This window comes from Lissotriton vulgaris, chromosome 6 (genome assembly GCF_964263255.1).
Source record: "Lissotriton vulgaris chromosome 6, aLisVul1.2, whole genome shotgun sequence".
In the NCBI taxonomy this organism is placed as follows: domain Eukaryota; kingdom Metazoa; phylum Chordata; class Amphibia; order Caudata; family Salamandridae; genus Lissotriton; species Lissotriton vulgaris.
In genome coordinates, this window is record NC_141694.1 from 157,315,509 (window position 1) to 157,339,382 (window position 23,874).

General features: G+C 45.5%; 1 protein-coding gene across 1 annotated transcript in view; it reads left to right on the plus strand.

Moving 5' to 3' along the window:
- Positions 1-23,874, plus strand: part of TRAM2 (translocation associated membrane protein 2) — a 238,503-nt gene that overhangs the window by 145,121 nt on the left and 69,508 nt on the right. Inside the window, exon 5 of the mRNA XM_086926192.1 lies at positions 7,477-7,535. Coding sequence (XP_086782318.1) covers positions 7,477-7,535 — 59 coding nt within the window. The remainder of the gene's footprint in view (positions 1-7,476; positions 7,536-23,874) is intronic.

A 23,874-nucleotide genomic window follows, 5' to 3' on the forward strand; every position in this document is an offset into this window, starting at 1 on the left:
ATTCAGTGCTATTGATGGGACAGGATCCATACATGTTTCCCAGTTCAGCCACTACACTACTAGGGATATCACATTTTTAAAATCAGACTGTTCCCTTCCAAAGGCACTGAGGGAGCAGTCCCTCTGGCTCCTTGATGCTGACCGACTCCACGACATTCCAGGTCTCGGTCGTGAGGAAGGTCCAGAGATCATTCGTAGAGCCACTCCTGGCGATCTTCAATTTCACGGCGCAAGTCTTTGGACGAGACGCAGGGCTGTCGGCCCTCGAGACCTAGCTGTGTAGTGGTGCCTGTGCTTGGGTCATCTTTGCGTTTCCCTAGGTTTCGGTGATCCGGTGCGACCCCCACCCAGTTAAAAGACTTCTAGGAGGCCATGCCCCTCATCTTTGGGCGGCATGTCCCCTCTGAAATGCCCTCTGGCCCCATGGGTGCAGGAGGGACCCATGTTGGTTTTCTGCCAGCAGGCCTGCCCTTGTGCCAGTTGGGCTCCCAATATCCAGTGACTGATCCAGAGAGGTGCCAGTCGAGCGACCTCGACCTCCCACAGCTACCGCTTCAGTACTGACGCCCGTCAGTAGCAACACCCCCATAATAATTCCCGACACGTAGCCGGTCCGGCGCAGACAGAGGGAAGACCCCCCACCCCCCGAACCGGCCACCACACCCCAATGTCTGAACCAGTGCCTTATTCTGATGACAGTGGATTGGGTGATAAATGAGAGAGGTGAGAGGACCCTTATGGTTACCAGCCCTTAGAAGACCCGGAGGGCATCTAGTATGAGGATCCGGCAGATGCTAGTGGACTGGACTCCTCACCAGGCACCGGCCTGGTCTCTATCCCCCCCTACCATGGCTACAGAGGAGGGTGCCTCATTCTTTATGGTGGTGAGGAGGGCAGCTGAGGTCTTGGACCTTCAATTGCCCTCAATGGCAGTCAGTTTTGACGGAGGTGTTTCAGTGAAGAGTCACCCATCTGAACCACTTCTCCCTTTCATTGAAGCCCTCACCGATGTCCTGCGTGGGGCCTTGTCCAAGCCCTGCAGAGGAGCCCCTGTGCACAGGGCAATTGCCCCCCACCATTGCATCAGGGTTGATAGTGGCCCCCAGTTTCCTAACCCAGCACCCCAACCTAGAGAGCTTTATGGTCCAAGCCTCCACCTCCAAAGTCAACCCGGGGCATTCTGTACCATCCTACCTGACTGGGGATCCAAAAGGCTGGATTCCTTTTGGGAAGAAGATGCTCTCTTCTGCCAGCCTAGCACTGTGGTCGGTGAACACCAGGTGCCTCTTGGGGTGATTCTCCTGGGCTGTGTAATTGCTGCCTATGGTCTCGGAGGAGACCCTAACTATAATCTCTCAAGCAATTGCTGACTAGGGAGATGCAGCCAAGTTTGCCATATGATATGGGCTGGAAACAGACTCACTGGGCAGTGCAATTTCATTGTCTGTGGCTCTTAGGCGTTACGCCTGGTGGAGAACCACTGGCTGTTTGGGGGATGGCCTGGACTTGCTCATAGACATGCCCTTTGACGTCTCTCGTTTGCATGGAGAGAAGGATGACTCATCGCTGTAGTGCTTCAAGGACATGAGGGCTGCAGCCATGATCTTGGGCCTTTCCATTTCCCCTCGCCAACCCCAGTCTAACTTGCACGGCCAAAGAAGTGGCTGTCGATTGCATCTCTACCCTCCTAGCTACCACGGCCAGCAGGGTTGCCAAATTCGTCTTGGCAAAGGACGCCATGACCACATGGGACAGCTAGACAGAGGTTGGGCCAGTCTACCCCATAAACCCCTTTAGTTTGACCTCCAACCTTCATGGGCATCCAGTGGGAAGCAGGATCCACCATCTCATGCAGCACAGAAGGTGAATAACAAAACTATTGGGTTTTACAATTGTTCAAAGGGTTTATTCCCTCGCATTTGTGACCACCCCTCCACCCTTGCTACCCACTTAAGACAGGCTGACAGAGAACCACCTATCCTTATTTTATCAAGGAAGTGTCAACTCTCTTGGCCAAGGGAGGGCATAGAGAGGGTGCCAGTGTCAGAAGTAGGTCATAGTTGCTATGCCCACTCCTTTTTGTTCCCAAAGAAGGACGGAGCACTCCATCCCATACTAGACTTGCACCTTCACAATCTGTTCCTCAAGAAGGAGAAATTCAAATGCTCATGCTCCCTCAAGTTCTGTCCCCAAGAGACTGGATGGTAGCCTTGGACTTGCAGGATGCTTATTTTCACATTTCCGTCCTGCCTGCCCACAGATGTTACCTACTGTTCACAGTGGGCCAAGAACACTTTCAGTTTGGCCTTACTAGCGCCCCTAAGGTGTTCACCAATGTTATGATCAGGGGTGCCACTCTCCCCTTACTTTGACGATTGGCTGTTGAAGGCAAGACCGCCCACATACTTTAACTTAGTATAGTATAATTCTTTCCTTGGCTCAGCAAGGCTCTGCGCTGGGCACATGAAAAAGTTATCTTTCTGCCATTTCTTCAGTTGCCAGACCAGCCATCCCTTTTCATATCCCTTAGTGTAATTTGGTTCCTGAAAGGTCTCCAGCATATGTTTCCACCAGCATCTTGTATTATGCCCCAATGGGACCTAAATCTGGTTCTTACCGTCCTGTTATCTCTTTTAGCTGCTCCACAACTGCCCACTGAGACTTCTCACCATCAAAACAGCCTTTCTAGTGGCGATAACATCTGCCAGGAGGGCCAGTGAGGTACAGACACTGTGAGCAAATCCTCTGTCCCTTCTCTTCTACCCACATAACCTGGTCCTTAGGACTCAAGCATCCTTTTGACCAAAGTTGGTAACTCCTTTCCACATAGGCCAGATCACTCTGCCTACCTTTTATGCTACGCCTCTTCCCTTTAAACAAGAGGAGAGACTCCACCCACTGGACCCGAAAAGAGCATTGTCCTTCTACCTTGATCGTACTCGCGAGTTCCGGGTGGACAATCAAATCTTTGTGGGGCGTGTCAGGCCAAGAAAGGTAAGGCATTGTAGAAGTGGATCATCTCACAATGGCTAGTGCTCTGCATCAAAATCTGCTACGCATTGGCCAAAAAGCAACCACCTGAGGGTTTGCATGCTCACTCTACCAGAGCCAAGGCGGCGACCACTGGGTTAGCTAGCAGAATTCCTGTACTGGACATCTGTCAGACAGCAACGTGGGCTTCCTTGCATGCGCTTGCAAAACACGACTGCCTGGACAGTCCGGTACAGAATGACTGTCATTTTGCCAGTTCGGTACTACAGGACATTTTATTGTAATTCTTATTGCAGGCCCACATTCTGGGAGGTCCTCTTTGGGTATCTATTCTAAGGTAAGGAATCTGTGGCTGGAAGTATCCGATAAACAAGTTACTTACCTTCGGTAACACCTTATCTGGTAGAAATTAGTTGCAGATTCCTTACAGACCCTCCCCTCAGTCCAGCTCTGCGAACTGATTATAGAGTAAAGGGTTAAACCTTGTAAGGGCCCGAGATATGCACACCAATAGTCCATGTTCCTCGTTGCTCCGCATTTCTGGCGTGGAAAGTCGCAAAAAAAAGCAAACATCAATGTACTGGGGTGGCACCTAGATGGGCACCACAGACGTCATTTCCAGCACGACTGACGCTTCACTGGGCCAATCGACACCACCTACCAGCATGCAGGAGTACTACTCATCATACATTTCTGGATCCAGACTGATGCCTGGGGAATATTCTACCGTAAGGATTCTGAGGGTAGATAGTCTCTACCAGATATGCATCACCGAAAGTTAGTAATTTGTTCTTCGGTCTTCCATCCCACCTGAATACTGGGGACAGAAAATAGGCCGGAGTACCAAAATAAAAGTGTCCCCCATTAGTGAATCCTTTATCTATAAAAGTGGCCCACATTTGCAAATCGGGTAGGTTTTGAACTTGTAAAGACATGTTGTATAGATGTTTTGCATGGTATTGGAGAAGGCATCCATTTGTGCTTGTTGTAAGCAATGTTTGTGGTGATATCAGGGAAATCAACAGTAAACACCAGACGGCCAGGCTATAACACTGATGCAAAAATGGCAAAATAATCCAGCCCTAATACTGCCTTGTCAGATCAGCCCTTCTGGCGCTCCCAGATCCCCCTATGGGCCAGGCTGACCCTGCCCTCTCCCTGTAGTCCTTCTTTATTTTTTTGATGTTATTTTTTTAATTTGAGCATGCACTCTAAAATTTTGTTGTTTTTATTTACCAATCCAAGTGTCAATTTTGGAGATGACGTAAGATGGATCTGTTAAAAGTAAACAGATTTGTATTGATTTAAATAAGGAAAGAGCCAGAAAGGTGATACATGTGTGGAGGAAAGACAGTGTTCCAGTAGTAAATGGTCTACCACCAGCAATTTTTAAAATCAATCCTATTCGAAACAGTGAGTGACTCCTTTGTTTTCTTAAGCCTTAAAAATAGCCACGATACCAGACTCCTGGAAGAGATCAGTTTTATGTCGACTTTTAAAGAAAGGAGACCTAGTCGATCCCAGAAACTATAGGTTAAAACTTCTCCTGGATATATGTGGTAAAATCTATCAAGGCTCATCCCGGAGCAACTTGAATTATGGGTGTACAAAAATCAGATTTTGCCATTCTCAAAATGCAGTACTACTGTTAATAGTATGGGGATTTAAATTCTAGCGTACCACTACGTACATGTTGTCTGAGCAAGCCTTTTCTTGTGCTCTTTGACTATTCAGTTCCTTTGAACAGTGGGCATAGAGGTTTGGTATGGAAGAAGTTACAGGCATGGGGCACAGGCAGCATACTATAAGAAATGCAAAAACAACAGTTGATGGACAGAATGCAGAACAATGTCATACATTCACCCCAGTACAGAGATCTGGGTCTAAATCCATCGTTTTTTTGCACTCCACACCACCCCAGTTCAGACATGGCCATTTGCAAATCAGTCTGACCCTGTGCCTCATGGGAACAGTACAGCCCGAACTGCCAAGCCATGCCTTCCCTGGACCGGAAACAAGCTTCCGAGGACCGGTTTCTGGCATTCCAGCCGTCTTCAGCCCGGCTTGCTTGAATCCAGTGGTGTGGAGAGCATGGGACTCACGTCTGAGCATACCCATCCCACTCGGGGTGACAAATGCAAAAACCACAGTTGATGGACAGAATGCAGAACAATGTCATACATTCACCCCAGTACAGAGATCTGGGCCTAAATCCATTGTTTTTTTGCACTCCACGCCACCCCAGTTCAGACATGGCCATTTGCAAATCAGTCTGACCCTGTGCCTCATGGGAACAGTACAGCCCGAACTGCCAAGCCATGCCTTCCCTGGAACCGAAAAAAGCTTCCGAGGACCGGGGTCTGGCATTCTGGGTTCAGACATGGCCATATGCAAATCAGTCTGACCCTGTGCCTCATGGGAACAGTCCAGCCCGAACTGCCAAGCCATGTCTTACCTGGACCGGAAACAAGCATCCTGGGACCGGTTTCGGATTCATAATCCTCATTAGTCAGGCTATCTTGAATCCAGTGGCCAAGTGAGCAAGGGACTCGCGTCGGAGCATACCCTACCAACTTAGGGCGAACAAAGCGATACAAAAGGGGATGATGGACGGAGCATTTGAGCAAATCAAACACTCACCCCCAGTCAACTGATCTAGGTTTAATCCATCACCATTCTTTAGCTCACTCAGCCACCCCAGTTCAGACATGGCCATATGCAAATCAGTCTGACCCTGTGCCTCATGGGAACAGTCCAGCCCGAAAGGGTGTAGGGTTTTACACCCCACTCCCTCCCATTTTCCCATAGAAGCCTGTGTTGTCGGGGGGCAGAACACGGGCTACCATAGGAAACAATGGGAATCTGACCAAAGAGTGTTCGGCCGCATCGTAATCAGTCGGGCGGAACTGCCGACCGCAAGTCGGTCAGTCTGGAATCCAAGACGGTGAAAGGTTTCTGCACAACATCGTAATCGTCTGCTTAGTCTCTTTCTGGGCTACTATAATTGGTGCTGGACTTTTTAATCTGCGTCCCCGCAACTGCTGTTTAGTATTTTTTAAGCTGTTTCTGTGGTAGAGTGCTGCATGTTATGGTTCCAAGCTGCTTAGTTGGGTTCTCCTGCAATGGGCTTATTGTGCTTTCTAGAGTGTATTGGTGCAAAAACCCCCTCATTGTTTTATTCTGAAACTTGGGCCTCTGAAGAACATTGTACGTTGTATGATCTGTGGGTGACGTTATTTCATGGTGACAGTATGTCTGATTAACCTCTAAGCAAGATTTTCTGGAATAAATAGTCCCTTGTGAATGATCCATTTAGGGACCATCTCTCTAGGCCTTGTATATGGGTGGGACTTTTCACCGTATTTTGTAAATTTTATTAAAGAGCTGTAATTCACTCAACAGGGCAATCCCTCTCTGTTGACCAATTAATAAGAGGGATAGTGGCATAGATAGTCTGTCCTTTAATTGATCCCAGCTGCATTAAGAGCAGTGGTAGCTTTGGTTCTTTGAGTCGGTCAGCCTGTAGTGTGTGGTAAAGTATCGCTAGCTCCGTACCATTGCAGGAGTTGGCATCAAAGCAGCTTTTTCCACAAACCTGGTTTCTCTCACCATGGGAGAACCTTTCAATGCAATCCAAACAATGAAACTGCAAATCAGTAGCCATACAGAGAGAAATCGTCTAGCTGCTGTTTCGTGGTTTGGTGTTAGCTCCGTGTGGCTTCATGGTTGCCTGGCTTTCTGCAGCCGTTCCCAAAGTTTGATCTCCGGCCTACAACCACCACTGATGCAGGTGTTTGTAATGAGCTCTTTATATATTTTTACCAAAACAGATAGGGGCCCAAGACAACTTGATATCGTGGGCTTTGATAATGGGCTGCAAATTGTATGGGCTCTCCTTATTTCCAGTTATTTACAGCTTATATTTGTTTTTCTTTTGGGATTGTTCCTACTATGTTTAATGTATTCTCTACATAGTGATCTTCCTCTATCTGAAGTGCAGCTTTAACATCACCTTAATGCAATTTTTGCACTTTTGTATTTTTTAAAATTATTTATGTACCCCTGGCCTTCCCTTGAACTCATTAGAGCAGATCTCGTTCTTGACGAAGTTGTGACATTTTCACCACTATAACATTACATCAGTAAACAGCGAACTGGGCATTTATACCAAAATGTTCTTCATACCGGGGAATGAAAAGCAACATTGTTGTAGAAAAATTTGAGAATGGTGGGAATGATGTAGAGCTGGGGATATGTTAGCTTGGGGCCAGACATGATGTAAATACGCTGCATATGCAGCACTACATCAACACACTTGCAGACCTCATTCCTACTACCATGCCTACATCACTCTTGTCCCAGACAAACTGGGAATGTTGTTAGTATGTGTTGGGTGCAAACAGTGTCTCGCTGCTTACAGATGCGCCATGTGACCAATGCTTCATTTGATTTTTCTCTAATGTGCATTTTTGTGTTGTCTTTCAGGAAGGATATTTATCAAATCCAAGAAGCCTGTGGGAAAACTATCCTCATGTCTATCTCCCGTAAGTATCCTGCTCATAAAGTGCCTTCCCTAAATGTTTTGAGCTGGAATGTTATTTTTTGTTAGGAAATTGGCTGATCAACCCAGTCATCCTTGCGTTTGAACAGTAACATGATTGTTGGGCAGGGGGACAAGGAAGTGATGCCTTCTGTCTCTGGTATTGTTCGCCCCTGCAGTCACACCACTTGTTTCCCGCTTTGGTTAGAGCTGTAAAGTATTCAGCTTGGCCCATTTAGTTCTATGTACTCGTTAGTGTATCTGCAACACCCGGTGAGGTCTATGCCCTATGTGTTGGAAGTATTGCAGGGGGTTTGTGGAAGTTTCCAGTATTTGCACCAACAAAGGTAAATCCAAATTATTCCTGCTGGGCAAACTGGGACGGGTGGGCAAGACCCTCCCCGGGGCCTGGGCCTGCACTTGGAGAGGGAGCAGGAGATTTGGAGTCTGGGTAACCAATAGCCAGTCATTCAATTATCTTATTAAATGTGTACTTAAGTTGTAAAAAGAAAGTTAGATCTTCTCAAATAATCCTGCTTTGGGGAATGGTAAAAACTTTATATTATGAGCATTTGGATTCAGTATTTATTATTTCAGGTGATTTTAATATGCACTTTGATCCTTTAAATGGGCAGACTCTTGACTTAAAACGGTTAGCTCAATGGACAGAATATGAGTTCAAAAAATACAACTTAAAGATTCTGCATGATTCTGATAATATTCCTACATTTAACAAGGGTGAATGTTCCTCTGTAATAGACTATACTATACTGTCTGAGAAATTAAATCATTTAGTAAAAAATTACGAGATTGTCCCGAGGATCGAAAGCGATCACAATCCACAAGTCATTCTCTTTGACATTGAACCGGAGTATCTGCCAGAAACTAGGACTATGATAAAAGTTCCAACAGCCTTTAATCTTAAAAGGTTAGTTTGGAATGGAAAAACTGAGGATAAAATTCTGGGCGTTCTTGGCTGTTTAATTCAGGATACGCACTCTGCTTATGCTGAAGGGCAGTCTATGGTTGAGCTTTGGTCTCATTTGTGTGATAAATTAGTAGCTAAATTTGCTAGAGATGAGCCCTGTAAGGGTATAACACTAAATCCCCGGAGACCAGGATGGTATTCTTTCCACTTACTTGAACAAAAAAGAAAACTTAATAAAGAAATAAGATTACTTTACAGGAATAATACCAGGCTACCACGTCTCAATATATCATGTAAAATTAGAGAGTTAAAACAGAGATACAAGAAGGAAATATGGATAGCAAAACAAGCCTATTATGAATCAATTTGGGCAAAGGTCCATCATGCATGTAAATCCAAAGATCTTCGGTTATTCTGGAGTATCATTAATGATATTGTGAATGGTAATAATAGAGGCAGCAGTGCTAATGTTGATGAAGTGAGTTGGGTGAGCTTTTTTAATGAAAAAATGGATACAGAATATTTAGATAATGATAAATATAGTAATAATAGGTTAGATGACATGCATAAAGTAAAAGATAGGGGGAGTGGGGGTGGCATCTCTCCTCCTCATTGTACAGTGGATACGAAACCCTGGTCGCTCAATAAAGTAAAAAAGGCGATAAAATAAGGCTGAATTGAGTAATTGGCCTGAGTTATTAATGCTTTTATTTAATGAGATTCTTAAATCAGGTCTTCTTCCGTTATCCTGGCACGGGAGCATTATACAGCCGATTTACAAATGTGGCCCGCAGGATAATCCGGCTAATTACCGTTTAATTACACTCACTGACGTAGAGGCAAAAATATTTGCTAGTTGCTTGCTGGAAGAGTTAGAGACTTGGGCCTCACAGGAGGAGCTGATTCCTAAATTTCAAACAGGGTTTAGAAGGGGCGAATCAACCCATACAAATTTGATTTTATTAACGTTATTAGGTGAGAGAGCCAAAAGTAGGAAGCAAAGATTATATGTTTGTTTTATTGATTTAAAAGCCGCTTTTGATTCTGTACCACGAAATAGACTTTGGAGGAAGCTACAGAACTGGGGTATTCCAGAGTCTCTATTAAAAATGATTATATTGCTATACTCCAACACCTGGGTGCAAATCAAAATAGGCGATGGCAAACACATGACCCAACGTTTAGCTACAAATGTGGGACTAAAACAGGGGTGTGTCTTGGCTCCTTGCCTTTTTAATCTTTTTATGGCTGATTTACCAGCCCGTTTTAACAATATAAATTCGCATTCGCCTTCTATTCATGGCCAGGAAATCAAATATATGCAATATGCAGACGATACGATCTTAATGAGCCAAACAGAAATAGGATTAAAAAGATTAATTAACTCTTTTAATGGTTATGTTACACAAAATGGTCTGACAATTAATATAAAAAAGACAAAGATAATGACTATGGGAAAAGGGAAGCCTAGGATTAATGAGTGGAATATTAACGGTATGATAATTGAAAATGTGAAATTATACAAATACCTTGGAATCATGTTTGACGATGGTTTGATTTTTAGACAGCATTTTAATAGTCTTGAAGCTAGGGGTTGCTCACTTGCATTTGCTTTTAGAAAATTAAGAGACAAACTATTATGCCCCAATTACGACCATCTGATAAAGGTGATGCGAGCAAAATTAATGCCATCTTTGGAATATTGCTCATTCATCTTCAGGGGCAAAGACGCCAAAGTGCTCGATGATATAGAGATTAGAATATATAAAACTGTTTTTAAAATCCCCAAATATATTAGTCGAGCAAACATAAGACTGGAATTTGGTTTGAAAAAACAATCTCTGGCGCGTCAATCTACATTCTTGAAGTCTCTTTTAACATTAGTCCGTTCAGAGGAAGGCTCACTGGCAAAGTTATGCTGGCTTGAAATCTCAGAAGGGGAATATTCAAAAAATTGGCAGCTGTATTTTAATGAATGTATAAGTAAATTTGACTGCTCTAATTTGGCTGATGAACTGAGGAGCAGGATCGTTTTTAAAAAAGAGATGAATCAAATGGCCGCATTAACGACTATAGCGTACAAGGAGGAATTAAGAAAAAGAAGTCATTTCTGGACAGTTGCAAACTCTTTCGGTAGGCTGTCACCTCAATCTTACTTGTCTTATCATTTAAAACCTAGGCTTAAGAATAAATTTATGTATTTAAGGCTGGGAAGATATCCGACAAAGGATGGTATACCAAAATGGGAAAATCAATGGGAATCTAGCATCTGCAGGCTTTGTAGTCAAAGGGAGGAAACACTAACACACATCGTAACCTTATGTCCAGCTTTGGCAGAGGCTCGGAAGTTGATCCTAAAACCAATTTTTAATGAATTAGGAATTAGAACATGCAGGCAAGCAATTATTACCTGTTTGAGTGGGGCCAATATCAAAGTTACCTACCACTTTGTTAAGTTCATTATTATTGTTGAGAAGAAACTTAAAGACGAAGAACAAGTAAATAACGGTTTATTGTGATCCAAAGTTTAAAAAAAAAAAAAAAAATGAAACCTATTTTAGGAATTGTTTAAATCAAAATGTATGCCAGTTGAAGGGTCTATTAGTTTAATTTACTATAGTTATGCATATTGCACTTTACTATAGCTAGCAAATGGAAAACCGCAAAAAATGTATTATACTAGTATTTCCTACTGCTAACACTGTCACTTTAAGTTAAATGCTGCTATAACAGTGATTGCTGCTAATATATTGTACTCTAGTTAATACCTGTATTTTAATAGTGTGTAAACGCTTAAACATTATTATGGAATTGACTGTATTAATGCAATTTTAGATGATTATTTTAATATGATTATAACTTTGTGCATAGTATATGTTTGTTTATGTGAGTTGCTTTTATCTATTCTTGTTTGTAATGATTTTAATTAATCAACAAATAAATAAATAAATAAACAGATGTGAGATGGCTAAGTACGACCTTAAAGTGGGAAAATGATAGATGGATTGTATCAGTCTGTGGATTTCTGGAAATCACTCCCTCTATCTGTGATATGACTGGTTGCACTGGACAGAAGTGTTTTTGCCATGTTGCTTGTTTTGCAGAATGTGATGTCTGGTTTTGGCTGTACTGTTCATCTGACTGGGCAGGTTGTTGTGTGACCTAGTGTGGGCAGGGAAGTGCAGCCCAATAAAGCTGGATACCTTGAAACTCCCTCGGGTACCACTTGGTGAGTTGGTTCGATGAGGGCCTTCACTGGGAAAAAGCATTTGCAAATCAATAGGTCTTGCATTTGCGAGAGTTTAAGCTATTGGCATTGTAAATGACCATGCTTTTTATTTTTCTGTTTTGCTAATTAACACACCAATAAAAGGCATTGTCATTTACAATGCCAATAGCTCAAACTCTTGTAAATGCGAGATCTATTCAAAGAAGCGGCGGCATTGTCTCGGGCTGCTCGGAAAGTGAAAGCACGCATAGCGCACTGAATGTTGGGGGAACAGCGTTTACAACACAACTTTTACCACGCAGTACCTTTACCACGCAACTTTTACAACGCAAGTCGTTACAACGACTTGCGCTGGGGGGCGCTGTAGGATAGGGAATAGTTTAATTTACTGTCCAACACCTTCCCTGCTATCCACGGGGACTGGAGTTGGAATAGTAAATTAAACAATTCACTATCCAGCGCCCCCCAACGCAAGTCGTTGTAACAACTTGCGTTGCAAAACCTGCGTGGTAAAGACATGCGTTGTAAAAGCATGCGTAGTAACGACATACATGCGAATGTTGTGCCTGCAGTAGGAGAAACTCATGAAAGAAAATAGTGTTAACAAAGTAAATAAGACATACAGTGTAACAACCGAAGTAAAAGGGCCAGTCCTCATTTGAGGTTATAAATGAAGACCAGGCGGTACTAAGGAGGGACTAACAAACCTAGTAACGAATCAGAAGCCAGCATTTATGAAGGGCAATGACACAAGTCAATGCCAATTATGGGTGTAGAGTGGGCAAGGCTTCTATTTCATACTCTAATAGAGCATGTTGCAAAGATGCCCATGCTCTGCCCAGGCTCGACCTAAAAAGTGCTGGTACTCAGTACCGTCCTATTTAAAGCACAGGTATAACTATAGCACATTGTTCAGACTCTGCCATCAGTGCAGAAACACGCAACAAACTAGCTGTCAGTGTACCCTGTAGTGATATAATTAATATTATAAACAACCACTATCTAACCGGACACAAACTGGTTATATTAGTTCCTGTGGAATTGTAAAACAAAATTGGCACAAATGATACTTACATCTGTACTAGCTCATAGTTTGAGAAGAGTGCGATTTGTTTGCATCTGTGGTTGCTGTGGCAACCAATGCTTCGTTGTTGGTAACAGTGATTGTAACACTGTTTAATTGCACTAGTAACCCATTTAAATCATGAATATAGACTGTTAGTGTGCATCATTGCCCTTTTTTTGCTCCTACATGTAAATCTCCCTCAAAAACACATAAAGCACCTGGTAAAAATATGACACTAGGGTTTTCTCGTCGCATGTTTACATTTCATTATTGTCTACAAACAGTGAGTACAACTAGTTAGTACACATTTTGTTAAGTGTGCCATTGTCCGACGAAATGTACAAATGGTAAATACTCGCCATTCTTGCCCCTGCAACCCTGAATGAGGAGAATACCATAAATATGGCTAGTAAATACAAGGCTGCTTGCTTTGCAACAAGCTGAAACTGAAAGCCTGATATCTGTCTCTGGTTCAGCTTGGCAGAGTCTGCTTCAGTAGTCCGAAAACTATTATATGCATCGTGGATCCTCTGGGACTTGCTTTATGCACCTGTTACTCCAAGATGCAGTCAGAAATCAAATGCCCATTTACTGCCACATGTAAAAGCCATCAGTCAGGCCGGGCAACAAGGAGTTGTCTTTTCCATTGTATGTAGGCTCTTGAGCCCAATCACCTTCGGCAGACTAATCACTGCACTAATTTGCTTTAAAATTGAGGTTGAGTGCATTTTAGAAGATGACCGTTCACTTACTCAGAGCGCTTCCCAAGAGTAATCTGTGCGGCGGCCACCTCTGCCATTGTAACCAAAAAATAAAAGTGGAAGCGTGCATGGTGCCCAGAAAATAAACCAGCGAAGTGCATTTTAGAAGAAGACCATTCACTATCTCAGAGCTCCTCCCGCAAGTGATGTGTGCAGCGGCCACTGTGACCAAAAAATAAAGGTGAAAGCACAGAAAAAGAACATGAGAAGTGCCAGCCATTGCCCAAGGGCAGCGTCCTGTGAGTGTGTGGCGCCCACCACCACCACTTTAAAGAATTAAAAACAAATGCCAAGCGCGAATGGTGCAGAGAATAAACATGAGAAGCACCCGCCATTGCTCAAGGGCAGCATCCCACGAGTGCTGTGTGTGGGGCCCACCGCTACCTTTGTAAACAATTAAAAATTAAACTGTATGTACGTACTGTGCAGAAAATTAACATGAGAAGCGCCCGCCATTGATCAAGGACAGCATCCCGTGAGTGGTATGTGTAAAACTGAAAGTGCGTACAGTTCTCTGAAAAGAAAATGACGAGCAAGAAAGTCGAAATGTAAAAAAAAAGTTCTCAAACACAAGAGCTGCAGAAACAAAGCATAATGAAACTGTACTTTACCAGTGCTCCTAGGCCTGAAGGGAAGTGACATTTCGGCAAACACAACGAATCCGGAGGCAGCAAAGAAGGACAGTGAAAAGGAACCAATGGTAAGTAGCAGGTGGTAAAAAGTCGGAATATCGATTACAGCAGGTCTTGCAGACAGTGCATGCGTGCTGTAGCCTGACCTAGAAATCGCTACTGGCAGGCTAGCTCAACTCTTACACACCACCAGAGGGGTCTGTGATTGGTGGTGAAGTCCGATGAGACATACCCCGATTTGCTACAGCTGATGGCAGTAGTGTGGCATAAAGTGGTCTATAAAATACTCTGCAGGTCCACCTTTGCAGAGAGTATAGCCTTATGGGCACTGAAGCCATTTTATAACCTGCATAAAGATATCTCAACACAACGTGGCCCGAGGGGAGCGGGGTGGTTGTGTTGAGCCCAGGACTGTTTTTACACTATGCTAGTGCACAATACGTCAATGATCTGGTCGACATTCCGCAGGAACACCCCTCGCTGCAAGAATTGTTAGCACTATCAGGTTGAGGACAAGTGATCACTCCCCTTCATTCAGCCTTGGAGGCTGCAAGGGGAGGTACAACTGATCGAGCCTGGGAGCACCCATTGGCCGAAGACTTGACATATGTGGAATGGAAGAAAGCCTACGAAAAGTATCACTATTTCCACAGAATGTACGACTGCTAAATAACTCTCCAAGATCTATTCTGCTGCTCCCTCTGCATGCAGTAGATGCGGATAACCAAACGCAGACTAACTTCGTATGACATGGGGGTACCCATGGATTGTGAACTTTTGGGTGGGGGAAGCCCTGGCATGCAAAGCTGGATCTATGGGGCTCTATAAAATAGTTTCTCCTGGGTTTTGTTTCACAGCGGAAGTGCCTGAAAATAAAAGCTAGATTGACTGCCTTGGGATGATCCTAGTGTGATGTTGGATTGCCATAGACTGGGCATCATGAGCCCCTGATATTGGGAGATGTGAGTGATATTGGGTGAACAACACAAGAAGCTCACCCGTCGATGAGTGTCGCAGATGACATGGTGGTTTGGGGGGGAAATGCTTGCTAAATTAATGGATCCCCCATGATGTCAGATATCCGTGATATGTTCTTGAATACAACTGATGTCATGTAGTAAAGCCCTACTAACTGTGCTTGTAGTGATTGATATGTTTTTGGGATGGTTAGGTGATTTGCGCGGGTGTTGATATTTACATTGAACACACGCCATAGATTGAGGTATATGAACTAAGAAACTGCACCCACCTTTCAGGATTCAGATGTTTCTGGGCGTTTGGAAAAAAGTTGAGATGGCTTAGCAGTAAATCTCTGCTTGAGATTAAGGCGGGAGAGGAAAATAGGTGTTGCATATAACCCTCAAAACACAAGGCCACTTTATCTTCAGCAGTATTGTTGCTTTTTGATCTCTGGTCAGTACTGTCATAGGGCGGATTGGCAAATCCTATGGAGAAAAAAATCTAGATAGTTTTAGGTAAGGAGTGGGCGAGGTAATTCGTTTCAATTCAATTTGAGCTCTTGGACATAAATCAGACAAGCATTTGCAATGCAATAGGTCTCGCATTAGGAAAGTTTGAGCTATTGGTATTGTAAATGACAATTTTTTTATTTATGTGTTGGTTTTGAAAATAGCGAAATTAATAGCTTTGTCATTTACAATGCCAATACTTCGCAAACGTGACACCTATAGCATTTGTCATGCAATGTGTTGTACTTACGTGACTTAGATGTATTGATATTACAAATAACAATTGCTTTTATTTTTTTTTAATAATTAATACTTAAATAAAAGTTATTGTAATTTATAATGGCAATAGCTTAAACTTTTGTAAATAACTTTTGTGAAGATTATGTTCAGCGTATTTTATTGTGACCAAAATCCAAGAACAGAAGTGAAATATTAACATCTTTTTGTGACATTTGTAATAAAGCTTGAAACATTGAGAGAACATATTTGAACCAGTTCTTGTTGAATGGTTGCACAAATTGATGCTGTGGTGGCTCTGAGTGATGTTGTGGTGGCGACGAGTGATGCTGTAGCTTTCAGTGATGCTGTGGTAGCGCATAGTGATGTGGTGCCCTTGAGTGATGCTGTGGTGGTGCTGAGTGATGCTGTGGGGATGCAATAGATAGAGTGAGTGAGGGCGATAGATAGATAGAGTGAGTGAGGGCGATAGAGTGAGTGAGGGCGATAGAGTGAGTGAGGGCGATAGAGTGAGTGAGGGCGATAGAGTGAGTGAGGGCGATAGAGTGAGTGAGGGCGATAGAGTGAGTGAGGGCGATAGATACAGTGAGTGAGGGCGATAGATACAGTGAGTGAGGGCGATAGATACAGTGAGTGAGGGCGATAGATACAGTGAGTGAGGGCGATAGATACAGTGAGTGAGGGCGATAGATACAGTGAGTGAGGGCGATAGATAGAGTGAGTGAGGGCGATAGATACAGAGAGTGAGTGAGGGCGATAGATAGAGTGAGTGAGGGCGATAGATAGAGTGAGTGAGGGCGATAGATAGAGTGAGTGAGGGCGATAGATAGAGTGAGTGAGGGCGATAGATAGAGTGAGTGAGGGCGATAGATAGAGTGAGTGAGGGCGATAGATAGAGTGAGTGAGGGCGATAGATAGAGTGAGTGAGGGCGATAGATAGAGTGAGTGAGGGCGATAGATACAGTGAGTGAGGGCGATAGATACAGTGAGTGAGGGCGATAGATAGAGTGAGTGAGGGCGATAGAGTGAGTGAGGGCGATAGAGTGAGTGAGGGCGATAGAGTGAGTGAGGGCGATAGATAGATAGAGTGAGTGAGGGCGATAGATAGATAGAGTGAGTGAGGGCGATAGATAGATAGAGTGAGTGAGGGCGATAGAGTGAGTGAGGGCGATAGAGTGAGTGAGGGCGATAGAGTGAGTGAGGGCGATAGAGTGAGTGAGGGCGATAGAGTGAGTGAGGGCGATAGAGTGAGTGAGGGCGATAGATAGAGTGAGTGAGGGCGATAGATACAGTGAGTGAGGGCGATAGATACAGTGAGTGAGGGCGATAGATACAGTGAGTGAGGGCGATAGATACAGTGAGTGAGTGAGAACGATAGAGTGAGTGAGGGCGATAGATACAGTGAGTGAGTGAGGGCGATAGAGTGAGTGAGGGCGATAGAGTGAGTGAGGGCGATAGAGTGAGTGAGGGCGATAGAGTGAGTGAGGGCGATAGAGTGAGTGAGGGCGATAGAGTGAGTGAGGGCGATAGATAGAGTAAGTGAGGGCGATAGATAGATAGAGTGAGTGAGGGCGATAGATAGATAGAGTGAGTGAGGGCGATAGAGTGAGTGAGGGCGATAGAGTGAGTGAGGGCGATAGAGTGAGTGAGGGCGATAGAGTGAGTGAGGGCGATAGAGTGAGTGAGGGCGATAGAGTGAGTGAGGGCGATAGAGTGAGTGAGGGCGATAGAGTGAGTGAGGGCGATAGAGTGAGTGAGGGCGATAGAGTGAGTGAGGGCGATAGAGTGAGTGAGGGCGATAGAGTGAGTGAGGGCGATAGATAGAGTGAGTGAGGGCGATAGATAGAGTGAGTGAGGGCGATAGATAGAGTGAGTGAGGGCGATAGATAGATAGAGTGAGTGAGGGCGATAGATAGATAGAGTGAGTGAGGGCGATAGATAGATAGAGTGAGTGAGGGCGATAGATAGATAGAGTGAGTGAGGGCGATAGAGTGAGTGAGGGCGATAGATAGAGTGAGTGAGGGCGATAGATAGAGTGAGTGAGGGCGATAGATAGAGTGAGTGAGGGCGATAGATAGAGTGAGTGAGGGCGATAGATAGAGTGAGTGAGGGCGATAGATACAGTGAGTGAGGGCGATAGATACAGTGAGTGAGGGCGATAGATACAGTGAGTGAGGGCGATAGATACAGTGAGTGAGGGCGATAGATACAGTGAGTGAGGGCGATAGATACAGTGAGTGAGGGCGATAGAGTGAGTGAGGGCGATAGAGTGAGTGAGGGCGATAGAGTGAGTGAGGGCGATAGAGTGAGTGAGGGCGATAGAGTGAGTGAGGGCGATAGAGTGAGTGAGGGCGATAGATAGAGTGAGTGAGGGCGATAGAGTGAGTGAGGGCGATAGATAGAGTGAGTGAGGGCGATAGATAGAGTGAGTGAGGGCGATAGATAGAGTGAGTGAGGGCGATAGATAGAGTGAGTGAGGGCGATAGATAGAGTGAGTGAGGGCGATAGATAGAGTGAGTGAGGGCGATAGATAGAGTGAGTGAGGGCGATAGAGTGAGTGAGGGCGATAGAGTGAGTGAGGGCGATAGAGTGAGTGAGGGCGATAGAGTGAGTGAGGGCGATAGAGTGAGTGAGGGCGATAGAGTGAGTGAGGGCGATAGAGTGAGTGAGGGCGATAGATAGAGTGAGTGAGGGCGATAGATAGAGTGAGTGAGGGCGATAGATAGAGTGAGTGAGGGCGATAGATAGAGTGAGTGAGGGCGATAGATAGAGTGAGTGAGGGCGATAGATAGAGTAAGTGAGGGCGATAGATAGAGTAAGTGAGGGCGATAGATAGATAGAGTAAGTGAGGGCGATAGATAGATAGAGTGAGTGAGGGCGATAGAGTGAGTGAGGGCGATAGAGTGAGTGAGGGCGATAGATAGAGTGAGTGAGGGCGATAGAGTGAGTGAGGGCGATAGAGTGAGTGAGGGCGATAGAGTGAGTGAGGGCGATAGAGTGAGTGAGGGCGATAGATACAGTGAGTGAGGGCGATAGATACAGTGAGTGAGGGCGATAGATACAGTGAGTGAGGGCGATAGATACAGTGAGTGAGGGCGATAGATACAGTGAGTGAGTGAGGGCGATAGATACAGTGAGTGAGGGCGATAGATACAGTGAGTGAGGGCGATAGATACAGTGAGTGAGTGAGGGCGATAGATACAGTGAGTGAGTGAGGGCGATAGATACAGAGAGTGAGTGAGGGCGATAGATAGATAGAGTGAGTGAGGGCGATAGATAGATAGAGTGAGTGAGGGCGATAGATAGATAGAGTGAGTGAGGGCGATAGATAGATAGAGTGAGTGAGGGCGATAGATAGAGTGAGTGAGGGCGATAGATAGAGTGAGTGAGGGCGATAGATAGAGTGAGTGAGGGCGATAGATAGAGTGAGTGAGGGCGATAGATAGAGTGAGTGAGGGCGATAGATAGAGTGAGTGAGGGCGATAGAGTGAGTGAGGGCGATAGAGTGAGTGAGGGCGATAGAGTGAGTGAGGGCGATAGAGTGAGTGAGGGCGATAGAGTGAGTGAGGGCGATAGATACAGTGAGTGAGGGCGATAGATACAGAGAGTGAGTGAGGGCGATAGATACAGAGAGTGAGTGAGGGCGATAGATACAGAGAGTGAGTGAGGGCGATAGATACAGAGAGTGAGTGAGGGCGATAGATACAGAGAGTGAGTGAGGGCGATAGATACAGAGAGTGAGTGAGGGCGATAGATAGATAGAGTGAGGGAGATAGATAGATAGAGTGAGTGAGGGAGATAGATAGATAGAGTGAGTGAGGGCGATAGATAGATAGAGTGAGTGAGGGCGATAGATAGATAGAGTGAGTGAGGGCGATAGATAGAGTGAGTGAGGGCGATAGAGTGAGTGAGGGCGATAGAGTGAGTGAGGGCGATAGAGTGAGTGAGGGCGATAGATAGATAGAGTGAGTGAGGGCGATAGATAGATAGAGTGAGTGAGGGCGATAGATAGATAGAGTGAGTGAGGGCGATAGAGTGAGTGAGGGCGATAGAGTGAGTGAGGGCGATAGAGTGAGTGAGGGCGATAGAGTGAGTGAGGGCGATAGAGTGAGTGAGGGCGATAGATAGATAGAGTGAGTGAGGGCGATAGATAGATAGAGTGAGTGAGGGCGATAGAGTGAGTGAGGGCGATAGATAGAGTGAGTGAGGGCGATAGATAGAGTGAGTGAGGGCGATAGATAGAGTGAGTGAGGGCGATAGATAGAGTGAGTGAGGGCGATAGATAGAGTGAGTGAGGGCGATAGATAGAGTGAGTGAGGGCGATAGATAGAGTGAGTGAGGGCGATAGATAGAGTGAGTGAGGGCGATAGATACAGTGAGTGAGGGCGATAGATACAGTGAGTGAGGGCGATAGATACAGTGAGTGAGGGCGATAGATACAGTGAGTGAGGGCGATAGAGTGAGTGAGGGCGATAGAGTGAGTGAGGGCGATAGATAGAGTGAGTGAGGGCGATAGATAGAGTGAGTGAGGGCGATAGATAGAGTGAGTGAGGGCGATAGATAGATAGAGTGAGTGAGGGCGATAGATAGATAGAGTGAGTGAGGGCGATAGATAGATAGAGTGAGTGAGGGCGATAGATAGAGTGAGTGAGGGCGATAGAGTGAGTGAGGGCGATAGAGTGAGTGAGGGCGATAGATAGATAGAGTGAGTGAGGGCGATAGATAGATAGAGTGAGTGAGGGCGATAGAGTGAGTGAGGGCGATAGAGTGAGTGAGGGCGATAGAGTGAGTGAGGGCGATAGAGTGAGTGAGGGCGATAGAGTGAGTGAGGGCGATAGAGTGAGTGAGGGCGATAGAGTGAGTGAGGGCGATAGAGTGAGTGAGGGCGATAGAGTGAGTGAGGGCGATAGAGTGAGTGAGGGCGATAGAGTGAGTGAGGGCGATAGAGTGAGTGAGGGCGATAGAGTGAGTGAGGGCGATAGATAGATAGAGTGAGTGAGGGCGATAGATAGATAGAGTGAGTGAGGGCGATAGATAGATAGAGTGAGTGAGGGCGATAGAGTCAGGACGATGGATAGATAGATGGATAGAGTCAGGACGATGGATAGATAGATGGATAGAGTCAGGACGATGGATAGATAGATGGATAGAGTCAGGACGATGGATAGATAGATGGATAGAGTCAGGACGATAGATGGATAACAACAGTTAAGCATATAGAAAGCATACGCAAATAATAGTAGCTGCTCCCACATAAATAATTAACTGCAAAATAAAGCGTTACTGTATTAATAATAAAAAACAGTGTAGTCACTACGGGCAAATTTGTAGCATACGGCAAACTTTTCCGGCTTTGAAGTTTGCAGAAAGCTGGTTGTAGTCACAGCGCTAGACGTAAGCTCAAAATCAGTGTTTAGCATAGTGACATTTTGTTGCTACTGTTATCTGAGTATTGCTTAAAGTAACTTCTAAAGCAGCCCCCACCCCGCCGAGGAGAGCAAAGACCTGCCCCATTCTTTATTAAAGCCATCTCTGGGGTTTGCCCGCCCTGGGAGAGAGGTTCTTTTTTTTTTTTTTTGCTTCGCTCAGCCAAGCCCTTTGAAGGACAAAAAAAAAGGAAGAAAAGCTCAGAGCTGAGACATGAACAAAATAAGCGCTGGAAGAATGCAAATTGTGAGTTCGGTGTGGGGGCGCCCCCCTCGCTACACCTTTCGAATCCCCCCACAAGACGAAGTTTAAAACAGGACATTTGGGAGGGGGGCAGCCTTCGTGTGTCTTTAAAAAGTAATTTACAAAAAGCGTCAGTACTACACGCAGAGAATGCTACTCACAGAGAGGGTGGAAATAAGGAAAGATTTCAGCAGATAGGGTGCAAAAGGAGGGAGTTCACACACTAGGAGTCACAAGGACGGTGCGAACAAGGAGGAAATGAAACGCGCAACACCTTTGCACTCTCCGGGAGCAGCAAAAAGTGTGCACTTTGAGAGTGCAAGGAGAAGTCTCACAGACAAGTGTGGACTAAGGGTACTCAGAAGTGTTTAAAAGAATGGTGCAAGCCTAAAGGGGTGACTAGAAGAGTGAAATGCAAGTACACTGTCTGAGGGAGCAATAAACTGGAACTTCTACAGAGGGGAGAGAAGAGGTTACTCACAGAAAGGGAGTAATGGGGGACAGACAACATGAGGGTATAAGTTTAGGGTACTCACGTACACAGGTGTAATATTAGGGTAATCGCCAGAGGGTGGAAAAGGAAGGGGCTAAGCGGATAAGTAAAATGAGAATACTAGCAGAGTGTGGAAGAGAAGTAGTGGCAGCTCGGGGACGTTGATAATATGAGGATAGAACAGGCGAGTAATGAGAAAGTTGTAAAATGATGTGTATAAAAGAGGACCTTCACAAGGAGTAGGGGCAAAAAGAGGGTACTGGCAGAGAGGCACTAACAGAGGTGTAAAATGAAGGCTCTTGACGTGAAGTGACAGGAGGGACACTCTGGAAGGGGGTTACAAGGAAGACTTAAGAGAGTACTCACAGAGAGCGGTGTCTATTGGAAGCAAGGTTCGGACTCTCTGTACAGTCCATGCACTTGTGGGGTCCTCCAGCCCTGCAGTAACCTTCAGGAGACACGTCCCAGCAGACACTGCGGCCATGCTGAAGGCGGCCATGGAGCAGCAAATACACTGGCTGTGTCCTGAAAAGCAACCCTGCCCGAGGGGAAACAACTGTCATAACGCAGGAGAGCAGTTCCCTCACTGCCTGCACGTAAGATGTCTCCTGGTACTGGAAGTGTCCTGTCGAGTTTCAGAGAAGTCCTCGAACAGTTGGAAAATAATCTTTTTTTGAAGAAAAACGCAAATAAATGCCCCAAAACTCTGACAGCCTCCCTCTCCTGCCCAGAGCGAGGTTCCCCACACCTCTGTGCGCCGCACTCCAGGGAGGGAGGCGGAGAGTCAACGAGAAGCCAGGATCCAGGTGCAAATATGCCAAATATGCTAGAAACGACAATGATTTGAAGCTCCCAGATCCCGGAGCGTGTCAGACAGAGGAAAGAGAAAGAGAGAGAAGACGAGTGAGCAGGAGAGGGGGAGAGAAGACAAAGGGGAGGCAGGAAAGCAGGGAAGCAGAGGATGGGAAAAGGGGGAACAGAGCGACAGGGGAGAAGAGGAGAGGAGAGAAGAAAACAAAACCCACGCCAATGATACTTTGTGCCTTACCTCCTGGGAGCCCTTTATTTTGCCCCAGAGTGAAATGGAGAGCATTTGGCGGCTGCTTTGATGTTCTCAGTGGCCACGCAGCTCACTGATTACATCAAAGCGGCCGTGAAAATGCTCCCAAAGGCTGTAGGCGGACAAATGGTGCGCGCGCCCGGTGCACATGCACTGTGCCCAATCCACCTGCAGACTTTGGGAGCATTTTTGAAAGCGCCCTTACTATACTCCCGCAGAACAACGCATGCGTGTTGATTTCAATGAGACCTAAAAAACGATCGATAGCACACCAATGCCCTAAAATTACAATTTGGATGATTTGAAATAGATACTGAATTGATCTTACACCAGTCTGTCATAGGGGGAAAGCATCCGTTTATTCAGCAGAAAAAGAATGTGTAATCAATCAATCAATCAAAGACATTTATAGAGCGCACTACTTACCCGTAGGGTCTCAAGGCGCTGGGGGGAGGGGGGTGCCGTTACTGCTCGAACAGCCAGGTCTTCAGCTTCTTCCTGAAGGAGAGGTGGTCTTGGGTCAGGCGCAGGTCGGTCGGGAGGGAGTTCCAGGTCTTGGCGGCCAGGTAGGAGAAGGACCTTCCTCCTGTTGTCGCTCTTCGGATGCGAGGGACGGTGGCGAGGGCGTGGTTGGCTGATCGGAGGTGGCGTTTGGGAGCGTAGAAGTTGATTCAGTTGTTGAGGTAGCTCGGGCCTTGGTCGTGTAGGGCTTTGTGTGCGTGGGTGAGGAGGCGGAAGGTGATTCTTTTGTTGACGGGGAGCCAATGCAGGTGTCTCAGATGTCCGGAGATGTGGCTG